The sequence below is a fragment of the Rhinoraja longicauda genome, chromosome 36, assembly GCF_053455715.1.
Source record: "Rhinoraja longicauda isolate Sanriku21f chromosome 36, sRhiLon1.1, whole genome shotgun sequence".
NCBI lineage: Eukaryota > Metazoa > Chordata > Chondrichthyes > Rajiformes > Arhynchobatidae > Rhinoraja > Rhinoraja longicauda.
In genome coordinates, this window is record NC_135988.1 from 4,263,143 (window position 1) to 4,284,924 (window position 21,782).

General features: G+C 46.3%; 1 protein-coding gene across 1 annotated transcript; it reads left to right on the forward strand.

Annotated features, from left to right (window-relative positions):
* The first annotated feature begins 895 nt into the window (after positions 1 to 895).
* Positions 896 to 19,106, forward strand: mrps24 (mitochondrial ribosomal protein S24). Its single transcript, XM_078428851.1, has 5 exons — positions 896 to 1,019; positions 4,464 to 4,675; positions 8,602 to 8,664; positions 11,614 to 11,725; positions 18,441 to 19,106. The coding sequence occupies exons 1-5, from the start codon at positions 896 to 898 to the stop codon at positions 18,722 to 18,724; spliced, it is 795 nt and encodes a 264-aa protein (XP_078284977.1). The 3' UTR covers positions 18,725 to 19,106.
* Positions 19,107 to 21,782: the final 2,676 nt, after the last annotated feature.

Here is a 21,782-nt window from a genome sequence, read left to right on the forward strand (position 1 = left end):
CAAAATGCTGGAGTAACTCAGCAGGACAGGCAGGATCCCTGGAGAGAAGGAATGGGTGACGTTTCGGGTCGAGACCCTTCTTTAGACTGAGTGTCAGGGGAGAGGGAGGGAGTCTAGAGAGATGGAAGGGTAAAGTGTGAAAATGACAGATCGAAGCAAATCGTGATCAAGGAAATGTAGAATGGGTCATTGTTGGTTGAGGGGAAGGTGACAACGTGGCATACAAACGGGGCTGTAAGCTGCCCAAGCGAAATATGAGGTGCTGTTCCTCCAATTTGCATTTGGCCCCACTCTGACAGTGGAGGAGGCCCAGGACAGAAAGGTCGATGTGGGAAAGAGAAGGAGAATTACAGTGTTTGTCAACTGGGAGATCAGGTAGGTTCAGGCGGACTGAGCGGAGGTGTTCAGCGAAATGATCAGCGACTGAATATAGACTTCATGCACCAAGGCACATTCCTTGTATATGCACATACTTGGCCAATAAACTTATTCATTTATTCATTCATTCATTCATTCATTCATTTAAGTAACCCTAGCTTTCCCTCTCTCTCCATCCCCCCTTTCCCAGTTCTCCGACCAGTCTGACTGTCCTCTTTTGCATTTTATCTGTTTGCATTGTTGTTATTTTCTCCTAGTTAACAATGATCCTTTGTTTTCCTTTTTCCTTTGTCTCGTTTTCACACCATACATTTCCTTACCTCTGTATCGCCCTCTCCCCTGACTGAGACTGAAGAAGATTCTTGACTCGAAATGTCACCCATTCCTTCTTTCCAGAGATGCTGCTTGTCCAGTTGAGTTGCTCCAGCATTTTGTGTCTATCTTCGATTTAAACCAGCATCTATTAATATTAATGATTTGGACAAGGGGATTGAAGACTTTGTGGCCAAGTTTGCGGATGATACGAAAATGGTTGGAGAAATCAGGGACTTTGCAGAAGGTCTTGGACAGGTTGGGAGTGTTGGCAGAGAAGAGGCAGATGGAATACGGTGTAGCAAAGTGTGGAGTCATCATACATTTTGGTATAGGAATAAAGGTGCAGACTCTTTTCTAAATGGGGAGAGAATCCAGAAATCGGAGGTGCAAAGGAACTTGGGAGTGCTGCTGCAGGATTCCCAAAAAGTTAATCTGCAAGTCGAATCAGTAGTAAAGAGAGCAAACTCATTTATTTCAAGAGGGCTTGTCTGCAAAAACAGTGGTGTAATGCTGAAGATCATATAAGACGCTGGTCAGGCCACATTTGGAATATTGTGAGCAATTTTGGGCACCATACCTGAGGAAGGATGTGCTGGCTCTGGAGAGGGTCCAGAGGAAGAATGATCCCAGGAATGAGTAGGTTAACCTATGATGAGCGTTTTTCGGCACTGGGCCTGTACTCGCTGGAGTTTAGAAGAATGAGGGGGGACCTCATTGAAACATACGGAATAGTGAAATGCTTGGATAGAGTGGATGTGGAGAGGATGTTTCCACTAGTGGGAGAGTCTAGGACCAGAGGTCACAGCCTCCGAATTAGAGGACGTTCTTTTAGGAAGGAGATGAGGAGAAATTTCTTTAGTCAGAGGGTGGTGAATCTGTGGAATTCTTTGCCACAGAAGGCTGTGGAGCCCAAGTCAGTGGATATTTTTAAGGCAGAGATAGATAGATTCTTGATTAATATGGGGATCAGAGGTTATGGGGAGACGGCAATGAATCACAATGAATGGCGGTGCTGGCTTGAAGGGCCAAATGGCCTCCTCCTGCACCTATTTTCTATGTTTCTAAGGCAGCAGAATGGGGTTAGGAGGGAGAGATAGATCAGCCATGAATGAATGGCGGAGTGGACTAGATGGGCTGAATGGCCTAATTCTGCTCCTGTCACTTGTGATCATTATGAACTCAACTAAGCTACACGAAAGAGGAGGACCAGGTTATAATTTGCTGCTGCTGCCACCAGGATGGAAACACAGAAGGTGGACCTCCTGTTAGGAAATGAGATGGGTCAGGTGACGGAGGTATGTGTTGAGGAGCACTTTGGGTCTAGTGATCATAATGCCATTAGTTTCAATATCATTATGGAGAAGGTCAAATCTGGACCAAGGGTTGAGATTTTGGATTGGAGAAAGGCTAATTTTGAGGAGATGAGAAAGGATTTAAAAGGAGTGAAATGGAAATTGTTGTTTTATGAAAAGGATATAATAGAGAAATGGAGGATATTTAAAGGTGAAATTTTGAGAGTACAGAGTCTTTATGTCCCTGTTCGGTGGAAAGGAAAGAATAATAATTTGAAAGAGCCATGGTTTTCCAGGGAAATTGGACACTTGGTTCGGAAAAAGAGGGAGATATACAATAAATATAAGCGGCAGGGAGTAAATGAGGTTCTTGAGGAATATAAAGAATGTAAAAGGAATCTTAAGAAGGAAATTAGAAAAGCGAAAAAAAGATATGAGGCTGCTTTGGCAAGTAATGTAAAAGTAAACCCCAAGGGGTTCTACAGATATGTCAATAGCAAAAGGATAGTGAGGGATAAAATTGGTCCATTAGAGAGTCAGAGTGGACAGCTATGTGCTGAGCCGGAAGAAATGGGGGAGATATTAAACAATTTCTTTTCTTCGGTATTTACCGAGGAGAAGGATATTGAATTATGTGAGGTAAGCGAAACAAGTAGAGTAGTGATGGAAATTAGGAGGATTAAAGAAGAGGAGGTACGGACACTTTTGAAGAATATAAAAGTGGATAAGTCTCCAGGTCCTGATAGGATATTCCCTAGGACATTGAGGGAAGTTAGTGCAGAAATAGCAGGGGCTATGACGGAAATATTTCAAACGTCATTAGAAACAGGGATGGTGCCGGAAGATTGGCGCATTGCGCATGTTGTGCCGTTGTTTAAAAAAGGTTCTAAAAGTAAACCTAGCAATTATAGACCTATTAGTTTGACGTCTGTGGTGGGAAAATTAATGGAAAAGATACTTAGGGACAATATATATAATTATTTGGATAATCAAGGCCTGATTAGAAACAGTCAACATGGATTTGTGCCTGGAAGGTCATGTTTGACTAATCTTCTTGAATTTTTTGAAGAGGTTACCAGGGAAATTGATAAGGGCAAGGCTGTGGATGTTGTCTATATGGACTTCAGTAAGGCATTTGACAAGGTTCCACATGGAAGGTTGATTAAGAAGGTTAAATCGTTGGGTATTAATAGTGAGGTTGCAAGATGGATTCAACAATGGCTGAATGGGAGATACCAGAGGGTAACGGTTGACAATTGTATGTCAGGTTGGAGGCCAGTGTCTAGTGGAGTGCCCCAAGGATCTGTGTTGGGTCCACTGTTGTTTGTCATTTACATTAATGATCTGGATGATGGTGTGGCAAATTGGATTAGTAAATATGCAGATGATACTAAGATAGGTGGAGTAGTTGATAGTGAGGTAAATTTTCAAAGTCTACAGAGAGACTTGGGCCTTTTGGAAGGGTGGGCTGAAAGATGGCAGATGGAGTTTAATGCTGATAAGTGTGAGGTGCTGCATTTTGGTAGGACAAATCAAAATAGGACGTACAGGGTAAATGGTAGGGAATTGAGGAATGCAGTGGAACAGAGGGATCTGGGAATAACTGTGCATTGTTCCCTGAAGGTGGAATCTCATGTGGATAGGGTGGTGAAGAAGGCGTTTGGTATGCTTGCCTTTATAAATCAGAGCATCGAGTATAGAAGTTGGGATGTAATGTTGAAATTGTACAGGGCATCGGTGAGGCCGAATCTGGAGTATGGTGTGCAGTTCTGGTCGCCAAATTATAGGAAGGATGTCGACAAAATGGAGAGGGTACAGAGGAGATTTACTAGAATGTTGCCTGGGTTTCAGCACTTAGGCTACAGAGAGAGGTTGAACAGGTTGGGTCTTTATTCTTTGGAGCGTAGAAGGTTGAGGGGGGACTTGATAGAGGTTTTTTAAATTTTGAGAGGGACGGACAGAGTTGACGTGGGTAGGCTTTTCCCTTTGAGAGTGGGGAAGATTCCAACAAGGGGACATAGCTTCAGAATTGAGGGACAAAGGTTTAGGGGTAACATGAGGGGGAACTTCTTTACTCAGAGGGTTGTGGCTGTATGGAATGGGCTTCCGGTGGAAGTGGTGGAGGCTGGCTCGATTTTATTATTTAAGAGTAAATTGGATAGATATATGGATAGGAGGGGATTGGAGGGTTATGGTCTGAGTGCAGGTAGATGAGACTAGGTCAGGGAGAATGGTCGGCGTGGACTGGTAGGGCCGGACAGGCCTGTTTCCATGCTGTAGTTGTTATATGTTATATGTTATATGTTATATGTTATATGTTATATGTTATATGTGGACCTTGTGACTGGAGGGGCAAGTAAGTAAGTGGACCTGATTGCAGCAGATGAGGTCCCTGGACACAGAGTGGGCGGGGTTTCCCGAGACCGGCTGTCGATCAACGCGGTGACGTCACGGGAGTGGCGTCACGCCGTCCCGTAGCGCCCGCTCCCTTTCCCACAACCCCGCGCGGCCTTTCCCACAACCCCGCGCGGCCTTTCCCACAACCCCGCGCGGCCTTTCCCACAACCCCGCGCGGCCTTTCCCACAACCCCGCGCGGCCTTTCCCACAACCCCGCGCGGCCTTTCCCACAACCCCGCGCGGTTCCAACATGGCGGCGCCCATGGCGACGGGCGGCGGCTGCCGGCGGCGGGTAAGCGCGGATACTCCCCCTCCCCGCCCCGCCCCGCCCACCCGCCGGGGAGCCGTCGCCCTCGTCCACGTCTCCCGTCTCTCTGAGGTCTGGCAATCGGTGTAAAGTGTCAAACCCTGGGCGGGTTCTCGGTTCCCCGGGCCTTGCGCCTCAGGCCTCTGCCGCCCACCGGCGCCGACGTCCCACCCACGGATACAGCGGCCGCTCCCGCTAACAGAGAAACATTATAGAGAAGAGGTGCAGGAGTGGGTCGAGCCGGCACCGGCCGCCATTCAACGTGATCATGGCTGATCATCCACAATCAGTGCCCCGCTCCTGCTTCCGCCCCACATCCCTTGATTCCCTCAGAGCTACATCTAACTGTCTCTAGAATACATCGCCAGACGATCAGCATCTACACCCCCCCCCCCCCCCCCCACTTAAAAGTAAAGACAAGGATAAATTGTATTCCTTAGCTGTCACTGTTGACTCGTCTGCTGGGAGCAGTGCTGGTTGTACAGTCTCACAGCAGCGGGAAGGAAGGAAGGACCTCCTATATCTCTCCTTCACGCACTTGGGGTGAAGGAGTCTGTCACTGATGGAGCTACTCAGTGCAGTGACAGTGTCCTGCATGGGGTGGGAGTCGTCGTCCAGCAGCGATGTTATCTTTGCCATCATCCTCCTCTCTCCCACTGCCTGCACTGAGTCGAGGGGGCAACCCAGGACAGAGCTGGCCTTCCTGACCAGCTTGTCGAGTCTCTTCCCCTCCGCTGCTGCTCCAGCAGACCACTCCATTGAAATTGGCCGATGCAACCTTAGGAGTGCCCCCTGCACTCCAAAGGACCTGAGTCTCCTCAGCAGATAAAGTCTGCTCTGGCCCTTTGTGTATAGCGCATTGGTGTTTTCGATCCAGTCCAATTTATTATTGAGGTAAACACCCAGGTACTTATAAGAGTCCACCCTCCCGATGTCCATTCTCTGGATGTTCACCGGTGTCGGGGGGACCTGGCTGCTTTCCTTCTTTAGATCTTATCCTGTCAGACCCCCAAGGTGGAAATAGGTGTAAAGTGTCAAATCCTGGGCGGGTGATGGGTCTCGGGCCAGGACCTTCAAGTTCTGGAAGGAAAAGGATCAAAAAGGAAAAAAAAAGAACCACAAACCAGTGCTGGCAAGGCACAGTCTGATTGTTACCTTTGCTAATGTTTAGCTGATGTGTTCCCACGGATACAGCGGCTGCCCCCCCCCCCCCCCACCAGGCTGTTGACCCCGGGGCTCAGCGTTAGTACTCCCCCCTCATCCCCACAACATTGCCGCACAGTCACGGTCAGGCAGTAGAGGCACAAGCCTGAAGAAGGGTCTTGATCTGAAACGTCACCCATTCCTTCCCTCCAGGGATGCTGCCTGTACCGCTGAGTTACTCCAGCTTTTTGTGTCTCTCTACACGGCACAAGGAACTGCAGGTGCTGGGATCTAGAGCAAAACACACAAAGTGCTGGAGGAACTCACCAGGGGTGGGCAGGCGATGTCTAGGGTGGGAACCCTTCTTCATTCTGCAATGGTTGGGCATGTTCTTGAAGATAAAACCGTGCAGGATACAAAGAGGATGCTGGAGCAAATCTGAAGAAGGGTCTCGACCCGAAACGTCGCCTGACATTTCTCTCCACAGATACTGCCTGACCCACTGAGTTCCTTCAACACTTGGCCACTTACTACCACGATTTCAAGAATTTTTGCTGAAACACTCACACCTCCATCTTATTAAAATTAAGGCAGAGAGTATTGTATCCCTGCAGATCTGTAGAAGGGTCCCGACCTGAAATGCTGCCTACTCATTCCCTCCACAGATGCTGCCAGACTCACTGAGTTCCTACAGCATCTGCAGTTCCTTGTGTCTCCTTTCTACTGCCGGAGGAACTTGGCGGTCAGGCAGCGTCTGTGTTGCAAAACTGCAGTTTGTCTTTTCCTCAAGATTCCAACATCTTTTGTGCCTCTGTACAAACAGGGATGTAATTCAAAGGCTTGGCAATTCATCCACCTTCAAAAGTGCCACACCTCTTGCTATCTTTATCCTGTCTAAAATTTCATATGTTCCCTCTTTGGCTGTGTCACAATTATTAAACTCTCTCTCTTCCCCTCTTCCCGTCGCCTGCTCCACCCCCCCTCCCCTTCGCCTTCCTGTCCCTTTACATTGGTTGGCTTTGAACACAAATAAGTAACATTTTGAAGTGAAATTTTAGCACACAAAGTGTTGGAGTAACTCAGCGGGTCAGGCAGCATCTCTGGAAAACGTGGATAGGGAATTTTTGGGTCAGGACTCTTCCACAACTTTAGCTCTGGATAGATAAACTGAGCAGGTTTTTAGAAAACATTGGATTCAATGTGTTTAAGTGGGGACATAGGTGACAGTAGATCTGTGGAGGCAAAGGAATGGTTGAGACCTTAGTTCCCCCAGCACTGTGTTTTATTTTGCTCCAGGTTGCAGCATTTGCTGTCTCTTGTGTTGCTACCTTGATAGAGATGGTACTATGATAACGAGAAAGAATGTCACAGAGTTACACTTTTTCTATTAACGAGAAATTTGTTCTCCGAGGGCCAAAAATGGTTAATAAGAAAGATGTTTAAATATCATGAAATGGTTTCAATGGAAGAACAGACCGGAGTAGCTGAAGAGAGTTGTCTTTCATAAACGTAAAGCGATCATGATTGGGCGTAGGCTGGCCACGACGTCTAAGCTGCGAAGAAAAGTCACAAAGTGCTGGAGTAAATCAGTGGGTGGGCACAATCCCTGGAGAACATGGATAGGTGACATTTCGGGTCGGGACCCTTCTTCAGGCTGGTTGTAGTAAGGAGGGAGAAAGCTGGAAGAAAGACTTGGGTTGGGGGGGGGGGTTGGGAAAAAGTCTGGCAAATAAAAGGTAGATGGTAGATACAGATGAGGGGGGAGGAGGTGTAAGAAAATAACTGCAGATGCTGGTACAAATCGAAGGCATTCACAAAATGCTGGAGTAACTCAGCGGGTCAGGCAGCATCTCAGGAGAGAAGGAATGGGTGATGTTTCGGGTCGAGACCCTTCAGACTGATGTCAGGGGGGCGGGACAAAGGAAGGATATAGGTGGAGACAGGAAGATAGAGGGAGAACTGGGAAGGGGGAGGGGAAGAGAGGGACAGAGGAACTATCTAAAGTTGGAGAAGTCAATGTTCATACCGCTGGGCTGCAAGCTGCAGGGGAGGAGGTGATCTGCAGCATAAATTCAATCAAATTCCTGAGACAATTTCCCACACATCTAGTGAGTAATGGCCTGGAATACACTTCCTGGCAGATGGGAAGGAAATTGGACAAATTCTTGAGGACAAAGGTTTTACAGTACTAAGGGGAAAGTGCAGGGAGATGCTAATCAGATAGCTCTGTCAAAGAGCCAACACTTGCAGGGTGGGCTGCCTCCTGTACAGATCAGTCTAAGATCCCATCAGCTGCTCCTCTCCTCTCCTGCCAGTAGTTCTTGCTTGTTAATAAAACGAGCTGGGCAGTGTGCATGAATTGGAAGGCATTTAAATAACTGGTTTTATACTACAGTTTACAATTATCAAGTGCCCACTTGATAACCCCAATGATATACTTGCATCTGCACGATCAGTTGTTTAAAATGTGGTTGTGAACATGTCCATAGCTGATTATTGCATATGGAGTTGGTTATTGTCCCGAGGGTAAGTTGGTGTATTCAGTGTAGACAGCACTTTTGCTTTGGGCTTGATTCTCTTAGTTGAGCGCATATCCCAGTGTTACAGCACGTACTTTGTATTTTTAATAGTAATTTGCAGTTCAGAGTGCGTTACTGAGAATAATAAGCATAGGATTTCAAGTGAACGCTGTAATTTAAGCATGTGCAAAGCATTTGATTCAAAACTATCCCGACTGAAGTTGCTCACACTGAACCCTTGCCTTGCAGATTGTATCACTTTGGCAATGTGCGTGGAGGAGAAATATGCAGACAACAGCACCGTGTTTTAAGGTAAAGGACAAGTATTACCAAGTGGTAAAACCAATCCTCTAATCTGTTAAGAGATTGACCTGAATTAACTTACTGATCCAAAACAACAGATGGAATTTGAACCAGGGAACATTTCAGTCAGGGAACATTTACCGTTTGTGAAGGCTGCGGTGGTATAAATAAAATTGGCATCATAGAATCATCCCGTGTGATAGCAGGCTCTTCGGCCCAACTTGCCCACGCCGACCAAGATGCCCTGTCCGCCTTTGGCCCATACCCCTCTAAACCCTGTCCTATCTATGTACCCGTCCAAATGTGTTTTAAATGCTTTTACAGAAACTGGCTCACCTACCTACTCCTGCAGCTCGTTCCATATACACATTACCGTCTGGAAAAGCTGCCCCTCAGATCCCGATAAAATCTTTCCCCTCTCACCTATGTCCTCTGTTTCTCAATTCCCCTACTCTGGGTAAAAGACTCTTTGCATTCACTCTATCTATTCCCCTCGTGATCTGTAGAAGATCATCAGTCATCCTCCTGCGCTCCAAGCAATAAAGTCCTTGCCTGCCCGATCTCTCCCTGTAGCTCAGTCTGGGATAGTTAACCTAAGTTATATTTTCAAAAGAAATCAGGAGAATTTAGGGAAGTTGATCAAATTTTTTTGACAGTCATTAAAATGTGGAACATTTAACAATAATAGATCAGATTCCATGATGCCTTTCTGCGAGCATAATTTCAGATAACCCCACAAGCTAACTCACTTCAGGTGAAAGTGCAGTGGGAAAACTAAATCATTTAACTCTTTAAAAGAGCTAGTATGAGTATGGTAGGCTGAATGGTCTCGAGGTGAGATTCCATAATTCTAATTCTAAATAATGAATTCCAATAGAATTAATTGTCCATTTGCATCCTAGAAATTATAGTTGGCACAATTAGCCAAAACCCTGCATTAATCTTGTGTTTAAAGTTAGTCTTCTGGTACATATATATTTTCTGGTATATTTTATCGGGATGCATCCCATAAAACCTCTACATATGTGCCGTAGAAAGCATTCTATCGGGATGTATCACAGCATACTTTGGGAGCAGCACCACCCAAGACCACAAGAAATTGCAGAGAATTGTGGGAAGCAGCCCAGACCATCACACAAACCAATCTCCCTTCCATTGACTCCATCTACACCTCACGCTGCCTCTGCAAGGCCATAATCAAGGATCAATCTCACCCCGGCCTCTCCCTCTTCTTCCCTCTCCCATCGGGCAAGAGGTACAGAAGTGTGAAAACGCACACCTCCCGATTGACAGTTTCTTCCCAGCTGTTAACAGGCAATTGAACCATCCTATCAGCAACATTAGCGGACCTGAGCTACTATCTACCTCATTGGACACCCTCGGATTATGTTTAATTGGACTTTACTGGACTTGATTTTGCAGTAAACGTTATTTCCTTCATACTGTATCTGTAAGCTGTGGACGTCACCATTGTAATCATGTACAGTCTTTTCTCTGACCGGTTAGCATGCAACAAAAAGCTTTTCATTGTACCTCGGTACCCATGAAGGTTGTTCTCCTCATCACTGTTGTGTGTGCAGTAATGAGTACAGTGACTCATGCAGCAGTGGTCCGCCCCTCAAAGAGCTTCAGCAGTGGTGCAGCTGGCAGGGCTGCTGCCTCCCAACGCCAGAGACCCAGGTTCGAGACTGCGGGCGCTGTCTGTGTGGAGTTTGCATGTTCTCCCCGTGGCCGCGCGGGTTGCCTCCTGGGTGCTCCGGTTTCCACCCACGACCCAAAGACTTGCGGCTTTGTTGGTTAATTGGCCCTCTGTAAATTGCACGCAAGTGTTCAGGGAGTGCACGTGAAAGTGGGATAACATCATAATCATAATCATAATCATATTTTATTAGCCAAGTTTTGCAACATATGAGGAATTCGATTTGCCATACAGTCATCATACCAATAAAAAGCAACAAAACACACAAAATACATTGTGTATGAACGAGTGTGAACGGGTGATCGATGGTCGACATGGAATCGCCGGGCCGAAGGGCCTGCTTCCATTACAGAATACCAGGTTTTACTGTAGAGATGCAGCATGGAAACAGGCTCATTCATCTACCGGGTCCCCGCGACCACCCCTAGCTCTACGTAGAAAGGAGGAACTGCAGATGCTGGGTTTTTTTTTAAACAAGTGCTGATCTGAAGCTTTCAACCATCTCTCCACAAATTATCTTGTGGCAATTGAGTTATTGCAGATGGTCGAGCTCTGGGGTGATTTGGTTTAAGCAGTGGAGGAATAATATCTTGTGTAGGAAGGAACTGCGGATGCTGGTTTAAACCGATGACAGATACAAAAAGCTGGAGTAATTCAGCGGGATCGGCAGCATCTGTGGAGAGAAGGAATGGGTGGCGTTTCGGGTCAAGTCCCTTCTTCAGACTAAGAAGGGTCTCGACCCGAAACGTCACCCATTCCTTCTCTCCTGAGATGCTGCCTGTCCCGCTGAGTTACTCCAGCTTTTTGTGTCTATCTTAGGAATAATATCCTGCTGTATTACCTCGTTTTGAGTGGAGGCTGTAAAGTGACTTTAGATTTTTTTAGATTTAGATTTAGAGATACAGTGCGGAAACAGGCCCTTCGGCCCACCGGGTCCGCGCCACCCAGCGATCCCCGCACATTAACACTATCCCACACACACTAGGGACAATTTTTACATTTACCCAGTCAATTAACCTACATACCTGTACGTCTTTGGAGTGTGGGAGGAAACCGAAGATCTCGGAGAAAACCCGCGCAGGTCACGGGGAGAACGTACAAACTCCGTACAGACGGCGCCCGTAGTCAGGATCGAACCTGAGTCTCCGGCGCTGCATTCGCTGTAAGGCAGCTACTCTACTGCTGCGCCACCATGCCGCCGTGTACTACCTCACAGTGTACAAGACACAGGCACTAAATCACGGCCATCTTGTTTCCAGAACCAAGCAGCCCGGGTTCGCGTTGCCAAAGGTAATAAGCCAATCACGTATGAGCAGGCAAATCCACCTCACTACATCGCCCACAGGAAAGGATGGCTGTCCCAGCACACCAGTAAGTCACGTCTTTTTGTTTTGAAGATAGACACAAAAAACTGGAGTAAACTCAGTGGGTCAGGCAGCATCTCTGGAGGAAAGGAATAGGTGACGTTTCCGGTCATTTTCTTTCGTTGGATACGATTTGCTTTTCAGTAGATTAATGCTGTAAAAAGTGATAAGCAGAAGACATAAAGTGCTGGAGTAACAGCGGGTCAGGCAGCATCTCTGGAGAACATGGGATAGGCGGTGTTTCGGGTTGGAACCCTTCCTCACTAACTAGGAGAATGGGAAAAAAGCTGGAAGAGAGGAGGGGTAGGACAGAGCATGGCAGGTAATAGGTCAACACAGGCGAGGGAGAGGAGGGGGGGTGATAGGCAGATGGTTGGACAAAGGCCATAGAAAAGACAAAGGGCCTGTTTCAGTGCTGTATGACTATCTCCCTCTTTAGGTGTGACAAATGAGAGCAGGAAAGTGGTGTTGTGGCTAAGAAATTTGTCAACCATTTTGTTACTGAATGACAGAGCAGGTTCAAGAGGCTGAATGGTGTGGGACAAAAGGATTGAAGAGTTGCCAATTGTGAAGCTAGAAGAAGGAATGTAGGTGGAAGGAGAGGGGGAGGAGAGAGATGCATCCGAGTGGGGGTGGGGGGAGATAGACGTGTGTGGGGGGGGGGAGATAGACGTGTGGGGGGGAGAAAGGGAAAGGGCAGTGATTATGTAGTTACCTAAAATTGAATTGGTGATAAAAACTCAGCAAATGTAAATAGGGTATTTTTTAAACCCTGTTTCCCAATAAATGTAAGAAAAAGAAACAGGCCATTTAGCCTCTTGAATCTCTCTGCCATTCAGTAACAAAATGGTTGACAAATTCTTAGGCTCAACACCACTTTCCTGCTCTCATTTCTCACACCTAAAGAGGGAGATAATCGTACAGCACTGAAACAGGTCCTTCGGCCCAAACTGTCCATGCCGACCAAGATGCTGCATCTAAGCTTGTCCCATATCCCTCTCAACCTTTCCTATCCATGTGCCAGTCCAAGTGTCTTTGCAATGTCTTTATAGCACCTGCCTCTGCTACCTCCGCTGGCAACTCATTCCATATACCCACCACCCGAAGGGCAACCGGAACCCTCTCGTTCAAGACTCCTCGTCCCTGGGCAAAAGATTCTGATTATCTTATTCCCTCGTACTTTTATAAACTTCTGCAAGATTCTCCTGCACTCCAGCCTGTCCCATCTCTCCTTGTAACTGGAGCCCTCCAATCCAGGCAACATGCTGGTGAATCTCCCTTGCACTCTCGGTTGCTGCGACATCCTCCTTGCAGTGTGGCGACCAGAACCGTACACAAAGCCGACCTTCCATGGCCGGTTGGATAAAGATTACACTTTAGTAAGAGTCCGTTTGTAAACTGGTGTGATTGCCAACTGTCACCATCCATGAGTTAGATATCTCATGCTCATGGAAGCCTTCAATTCCATATCCATAGCAACTTAAATGCGCCCATTATTAATCTTTCCCCTGTATATTTTGACACCACCGCCATAGCTTTCACAGGTAGAGAATTCCAAACATTGACCAAAAGATCCTCTGTTTCTGAGATTATACAATACCGACCTTCCTTGGCTGGTTGCACATCTTGTTAGATAAAGATTACACTTCAGTAAAAGTCCCTTTGTTGACTGGTGTGGTTTCCAGCTGTTATGATACACCATCCATGTTAGATATCGTAGCCTCATGGAAGCCTTTAATCCCATATGCTTGGCAACGTAGACCACATGTTTGGAATTCTAGGCCTCCCCAGCTCCAATAGACCTTGAGTGGCTTCTTTCTTCTTTCGTTGTTAGTAAATGGATGTGCTGTGGGGCCTCTCAGTACCAGACCTGACTATTGTTGCACGACTGCAGCAGCACGTCCCAGCTCTTGCATACTCAATGCCTCAGTCTATGAAAGTACGCGGGCCAAATCCCCTTTTCACTACCTTGTCCATTTTTGTCACCATGTTCATTGAGCTATGGACTGGCATCCCAAGGTGTCTCTGTACATTAATGCTCCCAAAGTCCCACAGGTCTTGCCAAAATTTGACCTTAAAAAAAGTTCACTACTTTGAACTTGTCTGGTTTAAATTCCATGTCCCACTGCTCCACCCAACTTTCCAGTTGATCTACATGCTGCCATCTCGTTAGACAGCTTCTCTATCTATGACTCTACCAGTTTATCTGTTATCTGCCAGTTCACTTCTCAGACCACCTACGTTATCATCCAGAGGAACTCAACGCTCACCATTCCTCTCCTACCCACAGATGCTGCTCAATCCACAGATAGTTTGTCGCTCCAGATTCTTGCATCTGCCCTCTCTTGTGGCTACCTTCTCATCCAAGTCATTTACCAGTATTACAGATGGTAGAGGTCCCTGAACTGACGATCCCCTCAGTATACATTTAGAGATACAGCATGGAAAATAGGTCCTTTGGCCCACCGAGTCCACACTGACCATCGATTCACCCATTCACGCTAGTTCTTTGTTATCCCGCTTTCTTGCCCACCCCCTACACACTAGGGGCGATTTACAGAGGACCAATTAACCTACAAACCCAATGGAACCTGGATCTCTGGCGCTGTGTGGCAGCGTCTCAACTAGCTGTGCTACCCTTGTCTACTAGCTGTACTACCCTTGTCTATTAGCTGTGCTACCCTTGTCATTTCAAAAGAAACCCACCTATCTGCCGCTACCCTCTCTGCCTGCCATCACCGGCCGATTTTGGATTCAGTCTGCCGTCACGTCTCTAATCCCTTGGCTTTTACTTCTCTGCGACAGTCTGCCATGTGGGCCCTTGCACAAGCCTTTCTGTCAGTCGTAATGTGATACGTTTTAATCTGCAATTAGAGAGGGAGAAGGTTAAATCAGAAGTGTCAGTGTTGCAGTTGAACAAAAGGGACTATGAAGGCATGAGAGAGGAGCTGGCCAAGGTCGACTGGAAAAGGATCCTAGCAGGAATGACGGTGGAACAGCAATGGCAGGAATTTCTGGGCATAATCCGGAAGATGCAGGATCATTTCATTCCAAAGAGGAAGAAAGATTCTAAGGGGAGTAGGAGGCAACAGTGGCTGACAAGGGAAGTTAGGGATGGAATAAAACTAAAAGAAAAGGTGTATAACATAGCAAAGAGTAGCGGGAAGCCAGAGGATTGGGAAACTTTCAAAGGACAACAGAAGGTAACAAAACGATCAATACGGGGTGAAAAGATAAAGTATGAGGGGAAGCTGGCCAAGAATATAAAGAAGGTTAGTAAAAGCTTCTTTAGGTATGTTAAGAGTAAAAGATTAGTAAAGACAAATGTGGGTCCCTTGAAGGCAGAAACAGGTGAAATTATTATGGGGAACAAGGAAATGGCAGAAGAGTTGAACGGGTACTTTGGTTCTGTCTTCACTAAGGAAGATGCAACCAATCTTCCAGATGTACTAGAGGGCAGAGGATCTAGAGAGACAGAGGAAATGAAAAAAATTGCATTAGACGAGAAATAGTGTTGGGTAGACTGATGGGACTGAAGGCTTATAAATCCCCAGGGCCTGATATTCTGCATCCCAGGGTACTCATGGAAATCATGGACGCATTGGTGATCATTTTCCAATGTTCTATAGATTCAGGATCAGTTCCCGTGGATTGGAGGGTAGCTAATGTTATCCCACTTTTCAAGAAAGGAGGGAGAGAGAAAACGGGGAATTACAGACCAGTTAGCCTGACATCGGTGGTGGAGAAGATGCTGGAGTCAATTATTAAAGAAATAATAATGGCGCATTTGGATAGCAGTAAAAGGATTGGTCCAAGTCAGCATGGATTTATGAAGGGGAAATCCTGTTTGACAAATCTTATGGAATTTTTTGATGATGTGACAAGTAAAATGGAGAGCCAGTGGATGTAGTGTACCTGGACTTTCAGAAAGCCTTTGATAAGGTCCCACACAGGAAATTAGTGGGCAAACTTAGAGCACATGGTATTGGGGGTAGGGTATTGACATGGATAGAGAATTGGTTGGCAGACAGGAAACAAAGAGTAGGAATAAACGGGTCCCTGTCAGAATGGCAGGCAGTGGCGAGTGGAGTGCCGCAAGGCTCGGTGCTGGAGCCAATAGACAATATACAATAGGTGCAGGAGTAGGCCATTCAGCCCTTCGAGCCAGCACCGCCATTCAATGCGATCATGGCTGATCACTCTCAATCAGTACCACGTTCCTGCCTTCTCCCCATACCCCCTCGCTCCGCTATCCTTAAGAGCTCTATCCAGCTCTCTCTTGAAGGCATCCAACGAACTGGCCTCCACTGCCTTCTGAGGCAGAGAATTCCACACCTTCACCACTCTCTGACTGAAAAAGTTCTTCCTCATCTCCGTTCTAAATGGCCTACCCCTTATTCTTAAACTGTGGCCCCTTGTTCTGGACTCCCCCAACATTGGGAACATGTTTCCTGCCTCTAATGTGTCCAATCCCCTAATTATCTTATATGTTTCAATAAGATCCCCCCTCATCCTTCTAAATTCCAAGGTATACAAGCCTAATTGCTCCAGCCTTTCAACATACGGCAGTCCCGCCATTCCGGGAATTAACCTAGTGAACCTATGCTGCACGCCCTCAATAGCAAGAATATCCTTCCTCAAATTTGGAGACCAAAACTGCACACAGTACTCCAGGTGCGGTCTCACCAGGGCCGCCTGTAGAAGGACCTCTTTGCTCCTATACTCAACTCCTCTTGTTATGAAGGCCAACATTCCATTGGCTTTCTTCACTGCCTGCTGTACCTGCATGCTTCCTTTCAGTGACTGATGCACTAGGACACCCAGATCTCGTTGAACATCAACTCTTCCTAACTTGACACCATTCAGATAATAATCTGCCTTTCTATTACTTCCAAAGTGAATAACCTCACACTTATCTACATTAAACTGCATCTGCCATGTATCCGCCCACTCACACAACCTGTCCAAGTTACCCTGCAGCCTTATTGCATCTTCCTCACAATTCACACTACCCCCCACCTTAGTATCATCTGCAAATTTGCTAATGGTACTTTTAATCCCTTCATCTAAGTCATTAATGTATATCGTAAATAGCTGGGGTCCCAGCACCGAACCTTGCGCTACCCCACTGGTCACTGCCTGCCATTCCGAAAGGGACCCATTTATCCCCACTCTTTGCTTTCTGTCTGTCAACCAATTTTCTATCCATGTCAGTACCCTACCCCCAATACCATGTGCTCTAATTTTGCCCACTAATCTCCTATGTGGGACCTTGTCGAAGGCTTTCTGAAAGTCGAGGTACACCACATCCACTGACTCTCCCCTGTCAATTTTCCTAGTTACATCCTCAAAAAATTCCAGTAGATTTGTCAAGCCGCAACTATTTATAATATATATTAATGATTTGGATGATGGAATTAAAAGTAACACTAGCAAATTTGCAGATGACACAAAGCTGGGTGGCAGAGTGAACTGCGAAGAGGTTGCTAGGAGGTTGTAGGGTGACTTGGACAAGTTGAGTGAGTGGGCAGATGCATGGCAGATGCAGTATAATGTAGATAAATGTGAGGTTATCCACTTTGGCGGTAAGAACGAGGAGGCAGATTATTATCTCAATGGTATTAGATTAGGAAAAAGGGAAGTGCAACGAGACCTGGGTGTCCTTGTACACCAGTCACTGAAAGTAAACATGCAGGTACAGCAGGCAATGAAGAAAGCTAATGGCATGTTGGCCTTCATAACGAGAGGATTTGAGTATAGGAGTAAAGAGGTCCTTCTGCAGTTGTACAAGGTCCTGGTAAGACCACATCTGGAGTATTGTGTGTAGTTTTGGTCTCCTAATTTGAGGAAGGACATCCTTGCTATTGAGGCAGTGTAGCGTAGGTTCACGAGGTTAATCCCTGGGATGGTGGGATTGTCATATGAGGAAAGATTGGAAAGACTGGGCTAGTATTCAATGGAATTTAGAAGGATGGAAGGGGATCTGATGGAGACATATAAATTTATAATAGAACTGGACAAGCTAGATGCAGGAAAAATGTTCCCAATGTTGGGGGAGTCCAGAACCAGGGCCCACAGTCTAAGAATAAAGGGGAGGCCATTTAAAACTGAGGTGAGAAAATACTTTTTCACCCAGAGAGTTGTGAATTTGTGGAATTCTCTGCCACAGAAGGCAGTGGAGGCCAATTCACTGGATGAATTTAGAAGAGAGTTAGATAGAGCTCTGGGGGCTAGTGGAATCAAGGGCTATGGGGAGAAGGCAGGCACGGGGTACTGATTGTGGATGATCAGCCATGATCACAATGAATGGCGGTGCTGGCTCGAAGGGCCGGATGGCATCCTCCTGCACCTATTTTCTAAGTTTCTAGTCAGCCACAGATGGTGCATCCTTCCTTCAGATCCCTCTTACTCTTTCACAACATACCTTGGCCAAGATTAATGATATTTCTCCTTAAATATCCACCTCCCTGCTGATTCACCTTCCCACTGCAATAGATTGTTAGTGAGCTTATTGCCCAGTAGCACAAGATTGAGAAAGTTATTCTTCAATGCTGTTTAATTGTCCTGCTTTGAAATAGTTTAAAAGGCGTTACAATTAATGCTGCATGGACCCGGTGGCTGACAGGAGAGACGGCAATGTGTCTGTCTGCCTGTGGGTGGTGCTGTTGAGGTCTGTCCCATTTTGAGCCCCACACAGTTAAAAGCATCTTTCGTATCCTCAGGCAACCTGGATGGTGAAGGGGGGGCCGCAGAGCGAACCATTGAAGATGTCTTCATCCGCAAGTTTATTTACGGGACTTTCCACGGGTGCCTGGCCAATGAGGTGGTGCTGAAGAGAAGAGCGAACACTATCATCATCTGTGCCATCTTTATTCAGAAACTTCCACCACAGAAGTTCTACTTCCTAATCGGCTATACAGAGACTCTGCTCTCCCACCTGTACAAATGCCCAGTCAAGATGGAGGTGCAGATAGTGGAGCAGAAGGTTGTGTACAAGTATATCTGACAGAATGCACAGAGGTGGCACAGCGCCGGAGACCCGGGTTCGATCCCGACTACGGGCACTGTCTGTACGGAGTTTGTACGTTCTCCCCGTGACCTGTGTGGGTTTTCTCCGAGATTTTCGATTTCCTCCCAAGCTCCAAAGAAGTACAGGTTTGTAGGTTAATTGGCTTGGTGTAAATGTAAATAATCCCCAGTGTGTGTATAGTGTTCGTGTGTAGGGATCGCTGGTCAGTGCGGACTCGGTGGGCCGAAGGGCCTGTTTCCATGATGAACTAGTCTGAACAATACTTGTTGAAATATTGAACGAGTGGTGTTGCTGGATTTGTGTCTTTTTAATAAACATCTGCCCTACTTGACAGTTTGCATCCTGGACAGACTGTGCTGAAATACTTTGTGAAATTTTCAATATACCTTCTCTAATTTTTGGCCTTTTAGTTGCCTTGTTGAAGTCATTCCACAAGCATGGTTATCACACTATAAACACCATCACAGGGTATGTGATTGCCAGTGTAAAGTCACATGCACTAAACCTCATTGCCGTCTTCAGCCTAAATTACAATCCACAGTGGAACATTAAGACATGATGATAGACACAAAATGCTGGAGTAACTCAACGCGACAGGCAGCATCTCTGGGTGACGTTGGTCACCCATTCCCTCTCTCCACAGATGCTGCCTGTCCCGCTGAGTTACTCTAACATTTTGTATCTATCTTCCATGTAAACCAGTATCTGCAGTTCCTTCCCACACATTAAGCCACAAACACAAAGGCAGTAGATGACCAAACCATCCAGTTATCTCTTACTGAGGACTCCATCCTGAGGGAAAAAGTAGGAGTTTGCACAACCAATCTCCCACTTCCCACCATGAAGTGGGTCAGTGGTAGCTGGGAGATGATATGATAGTCTAGATCAGTGGTTCCCCAACTATTTTAGCCCCCTGGCTCATAAGTGATAGCAGAATTAGGCCATTCGGCCCATCAAGTCTGCTCCACCATTCAATCTCTCCCTCTTAACCCCATTCTCCTGCCTTCTCCCCATAACCCCTGACACCCGTACTAATCAAGAATCTATCTATCTCTGCTTTAAATAAATCCACTAACTTGACTTCCGTAGTCATCTGTGGCAGTGAATTCCACAGATTCACACCCTCCAACTCTTGAAATTCTTCCTCATCTCCTTACTAAAGGAACATCCTTTTATTCTGAGGCTATGACCTAGACTCCCACTAATGGAAATATCCTCTTTACATCCACTCTATCCAAGCTTTTTACTATTTGGTACATTTCAATGAGGTCCCACCTCATCCTTCTAAACTCCAGTGAATAGAGGCCCAGTGCCTTCAAACGCTCATATGTTAACCCGATCATTCCTGAAGGTCTTGACTGGAAACCTTTTCCTTTTCTCCAGAGATGCTGTCTGACCCACTCAGTTACTTCAGCACTTGTGTCTATGGTGTAAACCAGCATCTGCAGTTCCTTCCTACACACACTCTTGATCCAGAGTCTCTACTTCAAATCCTACCATGGTTGCAGAGGAATTTTAAATACAGCTACTTAATTAATTCTAAATTTTCCAAACTTGCCTCTCTCTCGAGACAGGGAAAACAGTCTGAAGAAGGGTCTCAACCCGAAACGTCACCCATTCCTTCTCTCCTGGGATGCTGCCTGACCGCTGAATTACTCCAGCGTTTTGTGTCTACCTTCGATTTAAACCAGCATCTGCAGTTTTTTTCCTAACAACAGTTGATCTTACCCGGGTGCTAACATTGGCCCATTCCTGCACTTGTGCCACATGCCCCAAGAAATGAACTCGGAAGTAGACTATTTTCTAACTGGGGAGAGGATTCAGAAAGCAGAGGTGGAAAGGGACTTGGGAATGCTGGTGCAAGATTCCCAAAGCATTCATTTGCAAGTTGAATTGTTACTAAGAAAGGCAAATGCAATGTTGACATTTATTTTGAGAGGACTAGAATATAAAAATAGGGATGTAATGCTGTGGCTTTAATGTACTGATCAGACCGCATTTGGAGCATTGTGAGCTTCTTTGGGCATTCAAGAGAGAGCTGGATAGAGCTCTTAAGGATTGCGGAGTCAGGGGGGTATGGGGAAAAGGCAGGAACGGGGTACTGATTGAGAATGATCAGCCATGATCACATTGAATGGCGGTGCTGGCTCAAAGGGCCGAATGGCCTCATCCTGCACCTATTGTCTATTGTTAATTGGCTTCTGTAAATTGTCCCTAATGTGTTGGATAGAAGTAGTGTATGGGTGATCGCTGGTCGGCGTGGATTCGGTGGGCCCCAAAGGGTCTGTTTCCGCGCTGTATCTCTAAACTAAACCCGGGTTTGTTTCCTGTCAGCAAAGTGGATGGACAAGCAATGCTGGCACCCCACATCTCCAGCTACACAGGGTCCATCCTGGCCTCTGGTGCTACCTGTGTGCAATTGGCACCCTCTGTTTTTGATCCTTTGGGTTTCCCCTAGGGGCTCGGGTTTCCCCCCACATCTCAAGGACGTGCAGGTGGGTGGTTAACAGGCTGCTGTAACGTAGGAGGGTGGTGGGTGAATCCAGGTGGAGTTGGAGGAGGTGAGAGGGAATGGCCATCTGGAAATATCTGTGAATAGAAAGGATGGATTGCTCTGGGAATTGGCAGACACTTGATGGATCAAATGGCAGCTTCTGCGTCATAGGAATATACAAAATATTAAATAACCAATGTTAAGAGTGTCGAGAACCTGCCTATGCTGAAGGCACCTTGGGGTCTGCTTGCAAGTAGTGTTTGCTCCTCTCATGTAATTTGGAGGAAAATGATCCACTCACACCTGACTAAAGTTTCACCACGAGGCAAAAGATATTTCCTATCCAGGAGCTGAAGCTTATTTCAGCTTATTTTTTATTATCAAAAGCATATTTTTAATATCAACCCCCATACTGTGTTTGGTAAACACTGCTGGGTGTGGTGGTGGTGGAGGCAGTTACAATAGTGGCGTTGAAGAAGCTTTTGCATCGGCACATGGATACGCAGGGAATGGAGGGTTTTGGATCACGTGCAGGCAGAG